Raw genomic sequence first — 22,336 nt, 5'->3', positions numbered from 1 at the left:
AAAACAAAAAAACAAACACTGATCTCTAAGACCATCTGTAAAGGCAGGACCCAGCAATATGTCCTTTCTTTCACTGTATTTTCAATTTTTTTTGGTTTGCAATTTCTCCCTCTATTCTTTTTTCCTTTTTTTTCCAACTGAACTATAGTTGATTTACAATATTGTGTTAGTTTTAGGTGTACAGCAAAGTGATTCAGATATATATATCCACATATATATATGGATATGAATATATATGTATATAATGTTTTTCAGATTCTTTTCCATTATAGGTTATTATAAAATATTGAATATAGTTCCCTGTGCTATACAGTAAATCTTTTTATATATTTTATATATAGTAGTATGTATCTGTTAATGCCATATTCCTAATTTATCCCTTCCCTGCTTTTCCTCTTTGGTAACCATAAATTTGTTTTCTATGCCTGTGAGTCTTTTTCCATTTTGTAAATAAGTTCTTTTGTATTATTTGTAGATTTCACGTCTAAGTGATATCATATAATATTTTTCTTTCCCTAACATACTTCACTTAGTATGATAATCTCTAGGCCCATCCATGTTGCTCTAAATGGCAATACTCATTCTTTCTTTCTTATGGCTAAGTAACATTCCATTGTGTGTGTGTGTGTGTGTGTAGGAATTTCATATATAATATGTTGACATTTCAAATATGTATACACACACACATGCACACACATCACATCTTCTTTGTCCATTTAACGCTTGAACATTTGGGTTGTTCCCATGTCTTGGCTATTGTGAATAGTGCTGCTATGGACATTGGGGTGCATGCATCTTTTTGAATTAGAGTTTTCATCTTTTTCATATTTATGCCCAGGAGTGGGATTGCTGGATCATTTAATAACTCTATTTTTAGTTTTTTAAGGAACCTCCATACTATTCTCCACAGTGGCTGTACCAATTTATATTCCCATCAACAGTGTAGGAGGGTTCCCTCTTTTCTAAACCCTCTCCAGCATGTATTATTTGTAGACTACTCGATCATGGTCAATCTGAAAGGTCTGAGGAGCTACCTCATTGTAGTTTTGGTGTGCATTTCTCTAATAATCAGTGATGTTGAGCATCTTCTTCATGTGCCTGTTGGCCATCTGTATGTCTTTTTGGGAGAAATGTCTATTTAGGTTCTATTCATTTTTGATTCAATTTTTAAAAAATATATTGAGCTGTATGAGCTATTTGTATATTATGGAAATTAAGCCCTTGTTGTTGCATTGTTTGCAAATATTTTCTTCCAGTTTTAAGGTCGCCTTTTCCTTTTCTTTCCTTTTCATTTTGTTTATGATTTCCTTTGTGTGCAAAAGCTTATAAGTTTGATTAGGCCCCATTTATTTATTTTTACTTTTGTTTCTTTTGCCTTGGGAGACTAAACTAAGAAAATATTGCAATGATTTATGTCAGAGACTGTTTTTCCTATGTTCTAGGAGTTTTATGTCATGTCTTATATTCAAGTCTTTAAGCCATTTTGGAATTTACTGTATATATGGTATGAAGGAGTATTTTAATTTCATTGATTTACATGTGACTGTCCAGCTTTCCCAACACCACCTGCTACAGTGACTGTCTTTTCTCCATCGTATAATCTTTTCTCCGTTGACAAAGGTTAATTGACTCTAGTGGGGGTTTATCTCTGAGCTCTCTATTCTGTTCCATTGATCTGTATGTCTGTTTTTCTGCCAATACCATGTTGTTTTGATTATTGTACCTGTGCAGTGTTGTCTGATGTCTGGGAGGGTTATGCCTCCAGCTTTGTTCTTCCTCCTCATGATTGCTTTGGCAATTCTGGGTCTTTTGTGGTTCTATATAAATTTAAGGGTTATTTATTCTACTTCTGCCACGGGTAATTTGATAGGGATTGCATTAAATCTGTAGAATGCCTTGGTAAGATGGCTATTTTAGCAATATTAATTCTTCCAATCCAAGAGCATGGGATACCTTTCCATTTCTTTGAATCATCTTCAATCTCCTTTGTCAATATTTTATAGTTCTTGGCATAGAGGCCTCTCACCTCCTTGGCAAAGTTTATCCCTATGTTTCTTTTTTATGTGATTTTAAACAGGATTTCTCAAACTTTCTCTTTCTATTTCATTTGTAGTGTAAAGATGTGCAACAGACTTCTGTATATTAATTCTGTATCCTAGCAATCTATATTTGTAACCAGCACTCAGGCAGCTATTAGACAGCCAGTTCCATGTTGTTTTGGGAACCATGCAGCAGGGCGTGGTGATATATGTGCTCTAATTTCTTTGGCAGTGAAGTTGTGATGATCTACAGTGTGACTCTGGATGTTCTGAGAGGCTGAGTAGAGTTACATGTGATAATGTCTGCAAAACATCTAAATGGCACTAGACAGCTTGTGACTCAAGGTCCCACTCAATGTAGGCTGGGAGTGCGAATTCTGAGTGGGCTCTGACTGTCAGGTAAGGTTTTATTCCTCTGGGCCGAGTTCGAGAGCAGCCAGGGTGCAGGCATGGTATGATTACGGGGGCAACGCACAAGACCTGCTCTGCAGATCAAATTTCTGGAGACTCTGGTGGATGCTCCATGTTACAGGCTCCAAAAATTCAATTTCATCAGATTTTTCAAAGAAGGTTAAGATCAAATGAACTAATTCATACTTGTTAAACTCACAAAACATTGAAGTGTAAAACAGATACTGTATAAGAAATAAAACTGCTCAAGAGATGAGAAACTTCATGTTTTTAAGCCAGCACATCTCTCCCTATAAGACTACCTGGGAAGTTGAATTACAATACAAACTTGGTATGTAAAGAGGAACTATATCTGGAGGATTGGGCCATGTGACCTTAATGGCCAGAATCACTGAGCTGGGACAGCCCGAGGACCCCAACTACATGGCAAAGACAGAGTTATTCAGAAGCCTCTGATTTGTGGGTAAGTTCCGGATATACACAACATATGTAGACCTAGGACATTGCTTTAGGAATCGTTGACTACACAAAAATGTCCTTCATTTTATTAAGTTTCATGAGATTTTTAGTCTGTTCTTCATGCTTTTGACTGATACACAACCTGGCTTTCAGATTAGTGGTTTTTTAGTTGAATCCCACAGTGTAGGCTTAAAATTAGAGACAAGATACATATTATGATCCCCCTGTATTGACCTAAGCAAGCCATTGGAAATCAAACATGTATTTTCTGTCTTCAGTATTCCTAGAGATAAAAAAGATAAATTGAAATGGAAGCATCCAACCAATCCAGTGTGACGGAGTTTGTTTTGCTGGGCCTCTCTGCCCACCCCAAACTAGAGAAAATGTTCTTTGTGCTCATACTGTCCATGTACCTGGTGATCCTGCTGGGCAACGGGGTCCTCATCCTGGTGACCATCCTTGACTCCCGCCTGCACACGCCCATGTACTTCTTCCTGGGGAACCTCTCCTTCCTGGACATCTGCTACACAACCTCCTCAGTCCCCCTGGTCCTGGATGGCTTCCTGACCCCCAGGAAAACCATCCCCTTCTCAGCCTGTGCCATACAGATGTTCCTCTCCTTTGGCATGGGAGCCACAGAGTGTGTGCTTCTGGGCATGATGGCGTTTGATCGCTACGTGGCCATCTGCAACCCCCTGAGGTACCCCGTGGTCATGAGCAGGGCTGTCTATGTGTCCATGGCAGCCACCTCCTGGCTGGCTGGTGGAGCTAACTCCTTGGTACAGATCTCTCTAGCAGTACAATTACCCTTCTGTGGGGACAATGTCATCAACCACTTCATCTGTGAGATCCTGGCTGTCCTGAAGCTGGCCTGTGCTGACATCTCCATCAATGTGGTCAGTATGGGGGTGGCCAATGTGATCTTCCTGGGGGTCCCAGTTCTGTTCATCTTTGTCTCCTACATCTTCATCCTCACCACAATCCTGAGGATCCCCTCAGCTGAGGGGAGGAAAAAGGCCTTCTCCACCTGCTCTGCCCACCTCACTGTGGTGGTCATCTTCTATGGGACTATTCTTTTCATGTATGGGAAGCCCAAATCCAAGGACCCCCTGGGGGCAGACAAACAGGAACTTGCAGACAAACTCATCTCCCTCTTCTATGGACTTCTGACCCCCATGCTCAACCCCATCATCTACAGCCTCAGGAACAAGGATGTGAAGGCTGCTGTGAAGAACCTCGTGGTGCAGAAACACTCCACTCAGTGATTGTGGGATGTGTCCCATGACATGATCTGCACACTCTGATGACTGCCGCTTGAAAATCTCAATGCAAAGAATTGCCAGGTGAGGGGCAAACTCAGTTTAGAGTCATGCTACCCACAGTGTGGTCCATGGAGCAGCAGTATCAGCAACACCTGGGGGCTTATTGGGCATGTAGAATCTTGGGGCCCATTGCAGACCTACTGAGTTAGAATCTACATTTTAACAGGGTCCCCCAGGTAATTCATATGCATAGTTACACATTGGGAAGTATAGTTAAGAGTGTACAGTGGGGGACTATCCTAGTGGTCTAGTGGTTAAGAATCCACCTGCCAGAGCAGGGGACATTGATTCAATCCCTGATCTGGGAACTAGAATCCCACATGTGGCAGAGCAACTAAGTCCGCTCACCACAACTAGACAGCTCTCACACCACATTGAAAGATCCCACATGACGCAGCAAAGATCTCACATGCTGCAACTAAGGCCTGACATGGCCAAATAAACAAATAAATATATATATATCTATATACAAAGAGTATACAGTGGATGTGCAGTGTTCCTTCAGACCCGACTCTCACCTATGTCGGGCTGAAGCTGTCATAGCCTCAGCTTCTCAGAGTGTTGACAGTGAGTCCCTCTGCTGGCCTGCCCTTGGTCCAAGAGAGTTACCTCACCCAAAGTCACATTCCCTTCCCGGAGGCAGCACACATCTACTGATTGGTCAGTGTCAACGCAGAGTCCTGATCCTCCTTGCTTCTGATGGGGGTGACTCTAAAGAGCCATCCCAGCCTGAGAGCTTCCTCATGACGGAGTTCTTCCTCTGCTCAGCCCTGCTTCCTTCCCCACCCCCTACTCCACAGGTGTTGATCTTAGCAGCACTCCCTAGTCAGCATCCTGCATGAAAATCTCCGCATCAGAGCCGACTTCCTGGGAGACCCAACCCGAGACGGAGAATAATGGTCAGTGTCGGCACTGATGCGTGAACCTCGTGTGGGGTTCTCAGAGCACGTCCTTCTCAACTGTTTCCTGCAGCCTGACTCCCAGGGAAAGTAACTCAACAAATTCCTTTTGTTCAAAGAAAAAAGTATCCCCTAAAAACAACAAAAAATTCAGTTCTCTTACTTTTCAGTTCTATAAATGGAACTTCATTTGTGTTTACCGTATGAGTATTTTTACTCCAACTCAGAGAACTGGCAGGGCTGTGTTATACCCTGGGCATGTGAGTGTGGTGTCAGGTCTATGAGCTTTTATCCGAGGACAATGATGTTTGATGTCTGGAAAATATGTTGGCTCTTAACTATAAACAAAATAAATTAAATTAAAAACCCTTAAAAATCTCTGAATAATTGTATACTTACACGCCTACAAAAGGGAACATATGGCAACCGCAGTAATGGGTAAATTTCTGTATCCACATGAGTATTTTAAAACAATTGGTACTTAGGTACTTCTATAGGAACTCCTGAGCTTTCATGATTATTGTTTGGAAGTCATACAATTACAAATTAAATACGTCACTTGTAAGTCAAATAGTTTTAATAACAGAAGTAGAAAAATTATTTCAGATTTACCACAAGATCATACTTAAAATGAGATGTAGGTACATTTTGACATGATGTGGGGTGAGAACTCTAAGAGTCCCTAGGCCTGTGACAGCCTTCAGATGGACCTGATAGTTACAGATATATTGGGCTTTAGTGCCTAAAATTTAAGTAGCACACACGTGCTCAATAAGACACACAGACTTCGCTCCCCAATTAACTTTCAACTCTCCCTTGCCCACCTTCACCTCTTGTGCTCAGAGAGACGTGGGGCGTGTGGCTGGTAGACTTCTTTGCGAGGTCCAAGACGGGGACACTTCTCCCTAAGAGATAACCCTAACCATGCCAGCCTGTAGCTGTGGGCGCTAGAGATCCCCAAGCAGGGGCTGTAGGGCTCCTTCTTCTCAGGCCTGATGAAGATGATGGAAGCGTGGATGGAGGGGGCTGAACCCACACTCTATGACGAGACCTCTGCATTTCCCGTGTACTAACAGGGACTATGATGCCTGCAGGGATGACAAGGATACAGAAAGAACTCAGACTGCAAGTTCATCTTCTTACCAATGAAGCATCAGTACTTACGATCTTTTTATTAGCAAATTATCCTACTTCTCTTTAAAACAAATCTTTTTTTTTTTTTTTAATACTGCACATTTCTTCTCTTGTTCCCCAAGTATGCTTACATTTGACTTTCGGTTAAATGAATCAGCAGTCAGTTTTTATATTTTCAGAACTGTGCTCACCACTAACCAAGGTCAGGTATTCCCCAAGAACATGGCTCTCACGCGACTGTGAGACCCATGTTCTCACAAGTGCCTGTGACTCGGCACCCCCTTTTCAGATTCTTTTTTAAATTGAAGTATAGTTGATATTCAAGGTTGTGTTAGTTTCTGATATATAGCAAAGTGATCAGTTATATACACACACACCCTAAGACCAGTCTTTATCAGTTGCTTTTGATAGAGATTAGGCTTCAATCCAAAGCTCCTCACCTCCTCCCAGCCTTCCCCCTCACCCACTTTTAAGGGAAACACCCCATCCTCAGGCCTACTGAGCAGGCTTGGCCGTGTCCCATACCTCCTGACTCTCATCTGCCTGGCCCCAGTTGAGACTACCTGAAAGATCCCATGTTCCCAGCCACCAGAGATCTCCAACTATCCAGAAGCCAGTCACCTGCCAGGCCTGCGACTCTGGAGCAGCTTCCACCATGACCCTGTTGCTCTTTCACCAACCCCAGAGTTCTCTAGGCCCCTCATGGCCTCTGCTTTAGCCTGTAATCCTCACTCAGCTCAGTATGATGCTGAGGGGCTGCAGGGAGGGCCAGCACCTCTGGAGCAGAGGGATGCCCACCTTTAGCCTTGCAGAGACAAGGGCAGAGCCCCCTTTAACAGACACCATAGTGGTCAAAGCACAATCAGACCTTAGTTCTCTCCTTTCCCCCCAGGAAAGTCAGCAAGGCAAGGGCGGAAACTTCCTAATCTAAGGAACATTGGCGAGTTAAGATTACAGAGCTGTCTGCAGCTTATCTAATTGGGTTTATGGAACACGGGCCCTACACTCCTGTGAGGCTTCTACCAAACTTTAAATTGCTTCTGGGATTAAAACTGGCCCCAAACAACCAGAGCTCTAGATTGCGCCATGGCTCCTTGACAGAACCTCTGGAGAGAGGGCCAGGGGCAAAGATCATGACCGCCAGGACCTCCGGGAAGCAGTTCCTCGAGCTGTCCTCCCTCCTGCTAGCTCACTGGGGGTGGACAAGGCCAGGGAAGGGAGCAATCAGAGCCCCTGCAGCTACGGCCAACCCCCAATTCTTATTCACTTGCTGTGAACTCTGAAGGGACTGCTCGGCTCCAAGACAGCTACACAGAGCTTCCTGTGTGCTTCCAGGCACAGCCTCACCAGCAGGGGATGGTCAGGGCAGGCAGTTCAAGCCATCACCTCCCAGCCACCTTCCCTGCCCACGACCTCCTGCCCAGGTGAGCTCCTGTCCCCACCATGGCCTCATCCCTACATGGGGCACAGACCTGTTTCTCTCTGTGGCCAAACCTTCTTCAGATTGGTGGGGAGCAGAGGATAGGTGGCGTGAGTGGGGACCTGGTCACAGCTTCCATCTCTCTGAAGGGTTTTAAGGATAAGGGAGCAGCCATGGCCTGGAAGTCTAGACCCACTTTGGGGCAGAGCAGGGTGGAGGAGTGGGGATGATATTAGAAAAAGGAAGTTTCTGTTCAGTTTAAAGGAAAACTTTCCAACAATAGAGGGTCTCTGATCAAGGAATGGGAGCCATGTACTCACATAACTCAAGGCATTCAAAGGAGCAATTGGAAAAATTGGGCCTCATAGAAAGTATTTACACAGTGGAGGCGAAAGAGGCAAGACCAGTTATTCTACAACATTCCTGCCTAGTCTGACACTCTCTAGTCAACAGTATTAATATCTTGAATAACAAATCTCTTTTTCTCAAATGTTCCTGACACCTACAGTTAATCTCCTCTAATAATTGCATGAGGGTGGCTTGAGACTCTGCCTGGTTTCTCCCACCCAGTTTCCCAGCCAGCACCAGTGTAACAGTCACAGATGATGTGAATGAAGCCCAGGGACACACTGCTATGAGGCAGATGTCTTGGAGAAAAGTGCGACACCTCTATTTCACATGAGTGTCCTGGGGAAGTGAGGATGCCCAAGACTTCGTCATCAGTCCTTTGCTCCTCAGTAGACCTGCTCTGGCACGAATGGAGCAAAACTACATTCAGAGAGATGAAGGGAGAAAGTGAGGAGCCAGGCTCCATCCTAGCCCCGTCCTCACTGAGCTCTAGTTTCATCTTTAATGTGAGAACTCCAGGCTTGAGATTTTCTCTAATGTACTAGACCTACTTACTGGTCTATGGTAACTGAAGTGCATCCTACATGCATGTCTCCTTTGAGCCACTCCTCTGCAAAGCTGGGTAGAATTGTCTGTTTTTCTGTGGGGGAGAAAGCATGGTCTAGCACTGCAGTGGCTTTAATTAGCTCAGGAATAGAAGGGCCTGAGCTAGGAGCTGCGACTTACAAAACCGCTCCAAAAGCAAGGAGCTTGGTCCAAAAGTCACTGATGCTCATACTTGGAGGCATGATGGACACTTGTCCTTGGATCCTGTCCCTGCTCCCCAGCCTCAGGGGCTGGTGAAGCCTGAGGGAACTGCAGTTCTGGGGGCAAAGGCCATGGGTAGAGAGAGGGGATATGGACTGGCAGTGGTCTTCTGACCAGAAACTCCTTATTTACATTGCAACAAAGGGAGGTCGCCAACTAAACTCACAAGAAATGAAGTATGAACCAGGCACCAAGTAACTAATGTTGATGCTAAGCAGACCCTGATTCTCCTGGTCTCTGCTCACCACATTCTGTGTAGGACTCCATATGGAGCCAAATTATCATCAGAAAAGTATTACCCAAGCACAGAATTGGAGCCAGGAGAGTGAGTGAGGTGATGGCAGTTGTCAGCATCACTAAGCGTGTGATTGCCCGAAGCCCCCGAGGACCTGCAGGGACAATGTGGGGACAGGCAGGACTGGATCAGGCAGCACACCCTCAGCGTTCCTTTCTTACAGTCCTCACCCATCCTTACACATCCTTTCCTTCAAGTGAGTTAGCATTACTGATCAGGCTAAAATTCTACCATATATCATGGTTTGAATAGATTTCCAGGGTCTGCTTTTCCTGCTCTAAATTTGATATATCCTGACTTTTAAGGTAACTTTAGTGAACAGTGAATTTCATCCCTTAAATGCAAATACTATAAGTTAGCATGTGAAAGGTTAAATTTACTGATAAGTTCTGGAAGGACATATTGATCCCTATAAACATGTGTTTCCTGTCCTCAGTTTTCCTGAGGGTAGAAGAGACAATTTAAAATGAAACTGGCCAACCAATCCACTGTGGCAGGATTCGTCTTGCTGGGGCTGTCAGATCAGCCGAAGCTGGAGAAAATGTTCTTTATGCTCATCCTGCTCATGTACCTGGTGATCCTGCTGGGCAACGGGGTCCTCATCCTGGTGACCGTGTCTGACTACCGCCTGCACACGCCCATGTACTTCTTCCTGGGGAACCTCTCCTTCCTGGACATCTGCTACACAACCTCCTCAGTCCCCCTGGTCCTGGATGGCTTCCTCACTCCCAGGAAAACCATCTCTTTCTCAGCCTGTGCCATACAGATGTTCCTCTCTTTTGCCATGGGAGCCACAGAGTGTGTGCTTCTGGGCATGATGGCGTTTGATCGCTATGTGGCCATCTGCAACCCCCTGAGATACCCCGTGGTCATGAGAAAGGCTGTCTACGTGCCCATGGCTGTCAGCTCCTGGCTGGCTGGTGGAACTAACTCCTTGGTACAGATCTCTCTAGCAGTACAATTACCCTTCTGTGGGGACAATGTCATCAACCACTTCACCTGTGAGGTCCTGGCTGTCCTGAAGCTGGCCTGTGCTGACATCTCCATCAATGTGGTCAGTATGGGGGTGGCCAATGTGATCTTCCTGGGGGTCCCAGTTCTGTTGATCTTTGTCTCCTACATCTTCATCCTCACCACCGTCCTGAGGATCCCCTCAGTTGAGGGGAGGAAAAAGGCCTTCTCCACCTGCTCTGCCCACCTCACTGTGGTGGTCATCTTCTACGGGACCATCCTCTTCATGTATGGGAAACCCAAATCCAAGGACCCCCTGGGGGCAGACAAACAAGATGTTTCAGACAAGCTCATCTCCCTCTTCTACGGGGTGTTGACCCCCATGCTCAACCCCATCATTTACAGCCTCAGAAACAAGGATGTGAAGGTCACTGTGAAGAATCTCGTGAATCAGAAATGCTTCCCTAAGTGACAGTGGGAGAAAGCAGTGAGTGTATCTTGCAGTTCTCTGCATACAGAGGATCCCCTAGGGAATGGCCACTTGGTAAGCATAGACCAGCTCCATGATCCTCCACATCAGTCTCACCACAAGACTGACCCCCAAAATGCACATATAGGTAGGGCTTTTCTGACTAACTGAAAATGGAACATCAAGTCTTTAGAATGAAGAGGGGGCTATGCTAAATCACCTAGAAGCAAGGATAAGTGACTATTACAATTTATTTTCATTCTGAAAAAACAACCAATAAAAATTAAAGCTTTATACAAAATTGCTTCTTTCTTTGTTCATGTGCAGACTAGCTCCAATTTGTATGTGTAATTATGTTGTTTTCTACTCACTGTATAACGGGGAGCATGGCAGTGAGGAAAAGTCACTTCTTTCAAAATTTGTTTCTTTTTAATTGGAGGATAACTGCTTTATAATATTGTGTTTGTTTCTGCCCATACATCAATATGAATCAGCCATAGGTATACATAAGTCCCTCCCCCTTGAACTTCATTTCTGAAAAGTCATTGCGTAATTGGTGTCTAAACCAAAAACCAATCTGCCATTTTGGAAAATTACCAAAACCAAAACACCCCAAATAACAATATTTAACCCCCTTTCCACTGCAGGGGCTCAGAGTGTTTCTCAGAGCCAATTTTAGATCCGAAATATAAAATCCCAGAGCTAATTTTGGGAAACTCCTTCTTCTCCTCAGTACATAGAGCACATCTATTTCTATCCAGATTTGCAGAAGAGTTGTTTCAACACCAACTGAAATTAGATATCGCAGGCCAAGGGCAAACTTTATAAAAGTCTCTATTTAATCATTGTTGTTGTTGTTCTGTCGCTCTGTCGTGTCTGACTCTTTGTGACCCATGGACCGCAGTGTACCAGGCTTCCCTGTCCTTCACTATCTCCTGGAGTTTGCTCAAACTCATGTCCATTGGGTCAGTGATACTCTGAGTCCTTTCCTTTCCCTGGAATTAATGTTTGCGACCATCCAAACCTCCGTGGTCATACTTGATCATATCTAAGATTTGGGTGGGACATGGACACCACCTGCTAAAAAAATCTATCTGTAATGACCCTTGTGGTTAAAAGCATAGACTGTGGAGCCAAACTCAAGTCGAGTGCCTCGGACTATGTAACTTCAGGCACATTACAAACATTACTTAATATCATAGACTCTTGGTTTGCTAATGTGTGAAACAGTGATGATTAAACCAACACCAAGGATTTGTGGTGGGGATTAAATTAAAATGGGGCATCATATATATTAAAAATGCACAGTGACCAGCAAAGAATAACCTCTCAATTAATAAATGAACGGTGTTTATTATTAATGAAATATGTTAAATAATTCTTTTGAGGGAGCTTCATGATACAGATAGAGTTCAAAATCACACTTAACTGGATCAATTTCAGTTTATGATTGCAACACATTTTTGGCTAGATTTCTAGCTTATGAGCCAACAATCTCATTTCTCTGGGCATTTTCCTGTCACCCCTCATCCTCATCCACAGAGATGAGGGACTCAGGTCTGTGCTGTCTGATGCTAACTCTATCTAGAACAAGCAGGTTCTTTCTGCCAGGTTTTGGGGTTTGTCATTAATGCCCAAAGACTCACTGGATCTATAACATGCAAACATGGGAGCTACAAGGAAATCATGTTTGAACATGTGTCTTGGGGAACTAACTGTACATAATAAACCAATATATATTATATAGTATAATATACAGTTAATGTATATATTAAGTCCAGATAGGGAATAAAGTTTATTTTGGCAGAGAGTGTTAAACAGAAAACAAGTCTGCAAAAATAAAAGAACAGCCAAAGAGCAAAGACAGATGAAGGCATCTTCCTGTGTTCTCAGTTCTTGGTTTCACTTTTTCCCTAAATCTGGCCACATTACTGCACTTTTGCCTCCAAAGGACACCCCTACATTCTGATACTAGATTCTATTTTTCACTAATCTGGATTGTTACTTGCTTTGAAGGGAGGGTAATAAAAGTCACATCTAGTACGATTACTAACTTGTGTGTGAAACAGATACGCTCTTTCTTGCGCATGTGCAGAGTGCCAGGCCTTGTGCCCTGCAAAAAGTCTTTTAGAAATCAGTTTCAAAATAATCATTCTGAAGTCAACATGTAGTGCTTCTTGCAGTCAATTATCCATTCCTGCTACAGTGGATTTGCTCTCTGTGGATTCTATCACCCGTAAATTTGGACCATGTCTAGGGGTTGCTGTATTACAGGAGGTCTAGGTTCAAATCTTTGCCCTCCCATATACAGCTGGGTGACCATGAGTGTGTCCTCTGTGCTTGAAAGATATTCATCTGCACAACGAAGGGGGAGGACAGGATATCCCAGGTGACCCTCAGATGTGAGTTTCCCCAAACCTGTGATTCCTTTCTCTAGTGGGATGGTCCCTTGAAGAGAACACGGCAATGTCTTACAGCAGTATTTCATTATTTGAAGCTGAGTGTGGTATCTCTCACTTCCTCAACACTCAATGTTCCAGGAGATTCTTCAGCACCTCCGTCTTCCCCACTAGGCTCAACAAACAATGAAATGATTCAGGGAGTTGATGTTATCCAACCTCTGTTATTGGTACAACTGAGTAGCCAGGATAGCAGAAGGCTATCTATGGGCTAACCATCAGGGCCTCGCATTCACAGAGGCTGATGTAGCCACTTCAGCAGCTGAATATTCAAACTGGCAGCAAGAGACCAACCTTCATTTGAAAAGACTCATCAGCCACCTGGTGGTGAGCTGATTGCATTAGACCATTTTCCTTCTGCAAGGGACAGAGACTCACCTTGACTAAAATCAATACCTTGTCTGAGTATAGGTCATCTTTCCTCTCTGTAGGGTATTAGCAAATATCGCTCTCTGAAAGCTCGTGGAAGGCTTGATTTAACAGCATGGAATCCTGCATAAAATCTCATCAGACCAAGGGGCTCATTTACCAAAGTAGATGCTGCTGTGGAATCACGGTTAGGGGTTCCCCTGACCCTTCCACATCATGCACCACCCAGAAGTAGCTGGCCCAACACAGTTGACATAATGGCCTTTTGAAAGCTAAGGCACTAGCAGCTGCAGATGAAAATAACGAGATACCACTACACATCATCAGAGTGGCTAAAATTTTAGACTGACAACACCAAATGTTGGCAAGGATGTGATATGAGACATCCTATGCTTTTATGATAAGAACGTAAAAGAGTACAAATGCTTTGGCAAAAGACCTATCCATTTCTTAGAAAACTAAGCGTAAACCTGTGCTATGATCTGCTATGATCCAGAATCTCATTCTCAGATATTTAACCAAGAAAAGTTGAAGTATACATCTACAAAAGGACTTGCGTGAGAGTGTTAATAATGGCTTTATTCATAACAGCCAAAACTAGAAACAGTTCAGATGTCCTTCAAGAAGGAGATGGATAAACAAAGATGTTCGTTTAATGAAATACTACTCAGTAATAGAAAGGGACAAGCTAAAACACCATGTAAACACATGACAGATTTTAAGAACCTTATTCTGAATAAAAAAACTTGCACATGATTCCATTTATTTGATGTTTCTGAAAAGATAACACTTAAAAAAAGTGAAAAATATTAGGAGACTGCTAATAATAATAATAATAATGAGGACTGACTGGTAAGGGGCACGAGAAAACTCTTGATTGTGCTGTAAGCATTCTGTAATGATAAGATTTGGTTACATGGGTGTGAACATCTATCAAAACTCATTGGATGATATATTTAAGATTTGTTTTATTATGGTTAAGAGCACAACATGGTATATACTCTTTCAGCAAAATTTTAAGTGTGTATTACACTACTGTTGACTATAGGTACAATGCTGTACATGGATCTCTAGAGTTTAATCATCTGCTTAACTAGAACTTTATACCCATTTAAAGTAACTCACATAAAGTATACCCATTTAAGTAACTCACATTTGCCCCTCCTCCTGGTCACTGGCAACTACATTCCATTCTTTGATTCTATGGATTGATTTTATTAGGTTATCAATGAACTTAAGATTTATGCATTTCACTGTGAGTAGATTTTACCCAAAAGAGTGGATTAGCAACTATCTGTCTGTCTAAATATACAGACTTTTTATAGTGACTGCTATTGGCAAGCCACAGATCTGTCTAGTACTCTTTCTAGCAGCTTCACTGTAGAGGGAAGGTGTATCCTGTCGGGTGCTTGTTCTTGTATTTGTTACTATTTCTTTCCCTTAAATAACAGTGAAAAGCTCCTCTTGTAAGCGGGTCATCTGAGGGCCTGAGATTCTCTGGGCTACTTGGACTGATAGCAGAGTCTGATTTGCCAGGATAGCTTTTGGTCATGATTTTATTATGTATTTGTTGAGTTACTATTTAATTCCTATTATTTGTTGAGTCATTGTAGATGGTTGTGCTTAGTTCAGGCTCACACCTTCAGTGTGACTGAGCACATTTGTAATGACTCATAGTCTTCCTACCTTTGAAGGGCTAATTTGTAAAAGAAGAAGTAACCACATTCTGCTGTTGATGTTCAGTTGCTCAGTTGTGTGTGACTCATTCTTTAGGTTATAAGCAGTTACTAAAGGGGAGAGGGTTGTATAAGGCCGTGAAATCCAGTAGGGAAGAATTACTGGGGTCATCTTAAAGGTTGCTATCACATCCCAGATTCCACTATACTTCCTGTCCCATGATGTTTTTCAAACATATGACATACTGAGGCTGTGGAAGAAATACTCAAGCCCAAGACCCATGCCAACCTCCATCCCCAAGATGGTAAATCCCTTTCCCCATCCTTTGCCTGTCTCTTCATGTGTAAATTCTCCCTTACTGTCCCTGGCCAGAAAATATCTCCTCCTTGAAGTTTCCCCATGGCTCTGGGTGGAAGTTCCCTCAAGTGTCCAAATCATGACTTTGAGCACTTGGTTTATAAGCAGTGTGTCTGTAGAGGCTGATTCCACAATGCTGTGAACACAGAGTATTCCTAAATAATTCTTATCTCCCTAGCTGCTGATTTCAAGAAGTTAAAACATTTTGAAGTTTGTATAAATTCAAGCAGCACCTGGAAATGCTTCCCCTGATCCCTTCAGTGGCCTCAGGGTGGAATTTTCCAATAGGAACAAAGGAATGAGAAAAAGAAGCTTTTCCTGGAGCGCTTTCAGCATAATTGGATCTTGGGGACATTGTCCCAAAAGTATAAAAAGTTCTCTGACTTTGTATGCTTCTATTTCCAAACTTTTAATCACTTTGGGGAACACAATAGTCCCAACTGCGGTTCTGATTTCAAATTGCCTTCTACATGGACTGGTTGTTCTTTAGAAAGTTTGCCTAAAACACAGAAGTAAGACAGAGTGGGAGGAACTGGCTTTCACCCCTTCTTCTCATCAGAGCTGGACATCTCAGCCTGGACCTTTCAAACTAGTGATGATATTTCTGGCCCATATACTGTTCCTGGGTTATAGGGACCCTTTCTCAGTAGGTTCCTAAAAAAGGTAAGTGAGGGTTCTTATAAAAGTAATCCTCAACCTTTTATCAGCGCAGGGGTATTTCCAACTTCTGACTTGATTTTTCGAAGCTGCTGGGGCTTGGAAAGGGAGGAAATGAAACAATTTCAGTGATACCACAAAGACCAAGGGCCATTCAAAACCCCCTGGATAGAAAAACCTAGATGGCAAGAAGCCTCTGAAACTTTTGTCTCATTTTATGGATTCCTCTAACTTCAGAGACACCCCTAGGATGAGATGGTTCCCCAGTTTCAGAGCCTCTTCTGTGCAACTCCAGGGAGCACCATTCACACTATAGCCACAGAAATGGCTGAAGCTGCCCTGCTGTTACACTCCAGAGGTGCCATCTATGTTGCCTACAATGAAAACAGTTTCTGGGAGCTGCTCATCAATGGCCTGGTCTCTGGGGGCCTCATGGGCTGAACAACTCAGGCTTTCTGAGCCCTCCTGGCCCGTTTCAACAAGCACAGCTCTACTTTATACTTGATGTGATGTGTGCTGTGCTAAATCACTTCAGTCATGTCTGACTCTTTGTGACCCCATGGACAGTAGCCTGCCAGGCTCCTCTGTCCATGGGATTCTCTAGGCAAGAATACTGGAGTGGATTGCCGTGCCCTCCTCCAAGGGATCTTCCTGACTCAGAGATCGAACCCACATTTCTTACGTCTCCTGTATGGCAGGAAGTGGTTCTTTACCACTAGGGCCACCTGAGAAGCCCACAAACTTGCAACAAATAGTAAATAAGCCAGTAATTAATGCATGGTATAATGAATATAGACAGCAGTACTGTACTACAATTATGTGATGTGATAAATATCACGACACCAATCATATTGCAATATATAAATGTATCAGAGTAACACATTGTACACCTTATATTTACGTGTTATATGTCAAACATATTCAATACTGGAAAAAAAAAAAGAAGAAAAAAATCACTGTTTTAGTTATCTAAGAGAACTAGATTTCCAGAAACTGTGACCCACTGTGGATTTCTGGAGACAGTCCTCTCTCTGTCTTCATAGAACATCAGGTTCAAACTATTAGGAACATAACAGCATTTCCAGATCACAAAGTTACCATGGAGACCGGCCCAAGTTCTCCAAGTTCAGTGTCCTTTGTCCTTAAAAGCCCAGCTAGATTCTACGCCACTTAGGATTACTTCATGACCCCTGTTCTACGCATACACTGCATGCCCATTTGGATGTCCTGGCCTCTCCAAAATCCTTCTGCTTACCCTCTCTGACAGGCTGTGAAGCCGTTTATGCCTGGGCCATGGGTCACCCCTGTTCCTCACAGGAATTCTCACACCTATATACCAGGTGATCAACAGGTGTTTTGATGAGTGGATCAATGTTCAAACATGGATGGATGGATGGATGGATGAAAGAATGGACAAGACAGGTGGTTGGACAGACAGATGAATGGATAGCCCTGGAGTTTGCATTGCTCAGGAGGAAAAGAGGTCTTGGGAACAATAAGAATATGTTTTCTGTGAAAATGATCTGGAGAAACAGAATGAGTATTCACAGCTAATGATTTCCCTAGTACCGAGCACAAATTGGAAGAATACGGAGCAAACTTAAAACTCATTTTTCCAGCTAAAGTTTAATGAGATCAATTGCCATATAGCACATAGAACCACTTAAACGAATGTGTTGTGTATACTGTCTCTGATCAAATGCATTAAATAATCAGAATCGTCATTTTAAACATTGTAAATTTGATATTCTATGACTCCAAGGTAGTTTCTAATTTTATTGATTCTTTTTTTTTTTGGAAACAAATAGAGACTGCTTTCAGAATTGTTTTCTAATCATTCAGCCAGACTGGAACTCCTGACCAGATGCCCTGGATCTGTGTGAGACAACAGATGTGGACTCTGTATCACTGAGCATTTTATTCAGTTGAAAGAGGATACATACCATGGAAAGTGCCAACCAGACAGCCTCTGTGACAGAGTTCATTCTCCTGGGCCTCTCGGCCCACCCAAAGCTGGAGAAAACGTTCTTTATGCTCATCCTGCTCATGTACCTGGTGATCCTGCTGGGCAACGGGGTCCTCATCCTGGTGAGCATCCTTGACTCCCGCCTACACACGCCCATGTACTTCTTCCTGGGGAACCTCTCCTTCCTGGACATCTGCTACACAACCTCCTCAGTGCCCCTCATCCTTGACAGCTTCCTGACCCCCAGGAAAACCATCCCCTCCTCAGCCTGTGCTGTGCAGATGTTCCTCTCCTTTGCCATGGGAACTACGGAGTGTGTGCTTCTGGGCATGATGGCATTTGATCGCTATGTGGCCATCTGCAACCCCCTGAGGTACCCCGTGGTCATGAGCAGGGCTGTCTATGTGCCCATGGCTGCTGGCTCCTGGGCTCTTGGTGGTGTTGCTTCCCTGGTTCACACATCCTTGGCGATTCAGCTGCCCTTCTGTGGGGCCAATGTCATCAACCACTTCGCCTGTGAGATCCTGGCTGTCCTGAAGTTGGCCTGTGCTGACATCTCCATCAATGTGATCAGCATGGGGGTGACCAATGTGATCTTCCTGGGGGTCCCAGTTCTGCTCATCTTTGTCTCCTACATTTTCATCCTCACCACCATCCTGAGGATCCCTTCAGCTGAGGGGAGGAAAAAGGCCTTCTCCACCTGCTCTGCCCACCTCACAGTTGTGGTCATCTTCTACGGGACCATCCTCTTCATGTATGGGAAGCCCAAATCCAAGGACCCCCTGGGGGCAGACAAACAGGACCTTGGAGACAAGCTCACCTCCCTCTTCTATGGGGTGGTGACCCCCATGCTCAACCCCATCATCTACAGCCTCAGGAACAAGGATGTGAAGGCTGCTGTGAGGAACCTGGTGAGTCAGAAATGCTTCACCTGGTGATGTTTGGAGGACAGATGTTCCTGCAGTTCTGTGTCTCTTGGCTGCTTTCACTCGTGAATCGCAGAAGAATGTGCCTCCCAAAGAAGATATGTGTAAAGAGTCATCACCAGAAAATCGAATTACACATACAAGGGAGAATTTTAGCCATTACTGGACTCAATTAAAAATTGAAACCACGAAACCTAAAACCTGATGGGAGTGTGACTTGAGGGGATGGAAGTGGAATGAAGCTGAAAGAACAATTTGTGATGTTCCTGCTTCTCTACTGGGCAGGTCTGAATTCACCTTTGTGAGCAAGTTGCTCCTTTGCTTTGAGAAAAACAGACTAATTTACCTTTGTGTTACATAAAGATTCAAAATCCTGCTCTAAAAGGAGGCACTGAAGCCAGTGTGGAGTGAAATTTCATGACACAGCAGTGGAAAAAATAGTCTTCCCTGTAGGTGAAATGGCACGTCTTCACATATTATTTTTCTTGGAGGCAAGGTTGAGACTGGATATGAGAAAGAAGCTGTCTCTGAGACTGAGAAGTTGGGACCTTGTAGATTACACACAGGGCGCTTCTTCTGAGGGCAAGTAAGGTGAATCCTGCAACACGTGTGTGGAGGGTCTTCGCCTCGCATCTGGATACAAGCTTTGTGTTCCTGCCCCAGTGAATCCTGAGTACACAGTCTGGTCCTATAGTCTGGAGAGTTAAAGGATGGTTCTATGGGAAGAGCAGGGTGGGGGCAGCACCGTGATTTGAGGAATGCTGGAGTCAAGATGCTCAGATGTGACCAGTAAGAGATGGAGCAAGGCGGCTGGGCTGAGGACCGGGTGATAAAACTGAAAGGTGGGGCCCGTTCACATGTACCGACAAGCGTTCCAGAGGTAGAATGTGTGAGGGTCTCAGTCAGCAGTGACACAGAAGGGGACAAAACACGTAAGGGAAGGAAATGGCCTCATTTTCCTCCAGGCGATCAGGGGCCCATTTCTCCCTGAGAATCAAAACTTTGCGATGGAAACACATGCTCTCAGCCTGCCTTGCTTGGACGTCCTGGGCTCCTCCCGCCTGAGAATTGGCCAGCCATACTCTTGTGGCCCCACAGTGCTTTCCTGCGCATTGAGGGCAGAAACCTGGACACAGTCACCGCCCTGTGGTCCCTTCAACAGTCTCCGGGCTGTGGGAGCTCAGGGCATGTTCCCGTTTCACCCTTTCATACCCAGTATTACCTGTCCCACCCTGAGGGGATGTGCCTTTCCCTACTGAGCACAGAGTCCACCCATGCCCTTCTCAGCTCACTAAAGGGAGGAGGACCTCAACTTGAGATCAGTTCTGACCTTTACAATCCAGAGTTTACTTAAAAATGAAAGGTACTTGCAGAGCAATCTTCCTTTTCAACCTATTTCATTTCACTGGTTTCTGGCTTGGAGATCTATGCCCAGTTCCCACCCACATCTTTCTGAAGGACCCAAGGAGGTATTCCTCCAGTTACTGAAAGAGCTGCTGGCAGACAGCCTTCAGCTGTCAGTCATCTTTGGAAATTCGGTAAGAGGGCTCTTAGCTGAAGAGACCTGACTCACCCAAGGTCATACTCCCTTCCCCAAGGCAGCCCATATCCAATGACTGATTGGTGAAGGGATATAAATGCCTCTTCCTACTAGAGACAACTCTGAACAACCATCCCAGTACCACGGTCCCCTGTGGGGTTGACTGAGGCCTTTGTTGAGACTTCACCATAGCCTGTCATCCCTCTCTGCCCAACCCTCCATCTTCATCCTCCCTTCCACCAGTATTGAACCCAAGAGCTCTCCCTAATAAACCTTTTGAGCTCCAATCTCTGTCTCAGAGTTTGCTTCTGGGCAAAACCAAATTGTGACACCATGCAAAGTCCAATGCTCAAGTAAAATGTGTTATCTTTTTAGAATCCTGGACACTGGTGATACTTAGCAAAATCATGGAGAATAGTAGGTGGATGAGGTGGCACCATATTGTGTTAGCATCAGAAACTTTGGAACCAGACCTTGGTTAGATTATAGCTCCTCTCTTTATCATGGTTGTAACCTTGAAGTTTGTTTTATTCTGTATGTAACTTCTCTGAAATCTTCCCATTGGCCCCCCTCCCCTGTCCATCTCTCTAGTTTAATGTTTCCCAATCTTTTTCTTGCCATAAAACACTTAGAAAATTATAATAGAGTTTGTATACAAAAAAAGTTGGGGGTTTTTAATGGCATGATTGATTAAATCACCAGCCACTAGTGACCAGTGTGAGCTCCAGCCGCCCTCCCCTCCCTGGAAATCAGGGGTTAAGACTGAGAGTTCAACCCTCTACTCAGAGTTGGTTCCCCTAGCAATCAACTTCAATCTTAGGTGCTTTCCAGAAGTCACCTTGTTAACATAAACCCAGTTGTGGCTGAACTGGGCTTGTTAAGAATAACAAGATACCCCCTTCACTTTATGGCTCTAAAGTGTTTTTCAGAAACAGGATTAAAGACCAAACACTATGATGGAAGTTGCTCCCATTGCTCTTGTCACTGAGGAAATTCCAAGGATTTTAAGAGCTGTGAAGGACTTGGCAGCTGTGAGCCAGAAGCTGTGGACAAAGTCCAAATATATGTGATAAAAATATCTTGGTCATCTGAATGGACAAATATATATTTTGTATAAATCACAATGTCGCAGAACCTTAGTTTATATTTTGCTGATTATAGTCCTGTAGTATCTGCCCCTGTGTTTCCTATTAATTGATGATCAGATCTACATACTTGAGAGGTTTTTGTTTCAGTGTGGTGATGAGCCCACGGGCTCCTGAGATCTTTTGATGGGGCCCAAGTATCTTTGATGGATTCTTGCTTTCTAATTATGTCAAGTTGTTCCAGGCTCAACATGGACAGTTCCTCTCCAGACCTGGAAACAACCATTTTTTCTAAAGAGCTCTTGTTTCCTTTGGTATTCAAAAACAACAATCTGGGTGCTAGGGGGGCTATCGAGATGTCAAAAGTTTCTAGGCCTTTTCAGTGGAATACATATGTACAATTTAAATTAAGATCTACAGAATTTTTACTTAACCTCACTGACTTCTTCCCCTAAGTATATATCCTCATTCCGGAAAAGGATGGAGAGGACTTAAAGTTACATCAATGTAGTAAGATGTCACGAGCTACCACGGACAGCTTCTGTAAAGAGCAGAAATGAGTCAAGCTGTCCCTTTGATATGTATTTCTATTCCCGTGTGCCTGGCAGTACTTGGGCCAACTGGAACAACTGAGGCACTGGCGTGTGCCCTTCTCTTCCTCGTGCTTCCGAGCTTTCCCGAGGAGACCCAAGCTCATACATAGACTCTGTGCGACCCCATCCCTGGGATTCTCCAGGCAAGAACAC

At 43.9% G+C, this 22,336-nt stretch overlaps 3 protein-coding genes across 3 annotated transcripts; all 3 read left to right on the top strand.

Moving 5' to 3' along the window:
• The first annotated feature begins 3,217 nt into the window (after nucleotides 1–3,217).
• Nucleotides 3,218–4,174, top strand: LOC122686021 (olfactory receptor 13C7-like). Its single transcript, XM_043891092.1, has one exon. It carries the CDS (start codon nucleotides 3,218–3,220, stop codon nucleotides 4,172–4,174), a length of 957 nt encoding a protein of 318 aa, XP_043747027.1.
• Nucleotides 4,175–9,600: 5,426 nt separating this feature from the next.
• Nucleotides 9,601–10,557, top strand: LOC122686022 (olfactory receptor 13C7-like). The gene has a single exon (XM_043891093.1). The coding sequence runs from the start codon at nucleotides 9,601–9,603 to the stop codon at nucleotides 10,555–10,557; it is 957 nt and encodes a 318-aa protein (XP_043747028.1).
• Nucleotides 10,558–18,017: 7,460 nt separating this feature from the next.
• Nucleotides 18,018–18,977, top strand: LOC122686017 (olfactory receptor 13C7). Its single transcript, XM_043891087.1, has one exon. It carries the CDS (start codon nucleotides 18,018–18,020, stop codon nucleotides 18,975–18,977), a length of 960 nt encoding a protein of 319 aa, XP_043747022.1.
• Nucleotides 18,978–22,336: the final 3,359 nt, after the last annotated feature.

The sequence above is a fragment of the Cervus elaphus genome, chromosome 29 (genome assembly GCF_910594005.1).
Source record: "Cervus elaphus chromosome 29, mCerEla1.1, whole genome shotgun sequence".
Lineage (NCBI taxonomy): Eukaryota > Metazoa > Chordata > Mammalia > Artiodactyla > Cervidae > Cervus > Cervus elaphus.
The sequence above is the reverse complement of the archived record's forward strand: the minus strand, read 5'-3'. Positions and strand labels throughout refer to the sequence as shown.

Coding starts and splice junctions, on each gene's coding strand:
- LOC122686022 (XM_043891093.1), top strand. CDS start 9,601: ATGAAACTGGCCAACCAATCCACTGTGGCAGGATTCGTCTTGCTGGGG.
- LOC122686017 (XM_043891087.1), top strand. CDS start 18,018: ATGGAAAGTGCCAACCAGACAGCCTCTGTGACAGAGTTCATTCTCCTG.
- LOC122686021 (XM_043891092.1), top strand. CDS start 3,218: ATGGAAGCATCCAACCAATCCAGTGTGACGGAGTTTGTTTTGCTGGGC.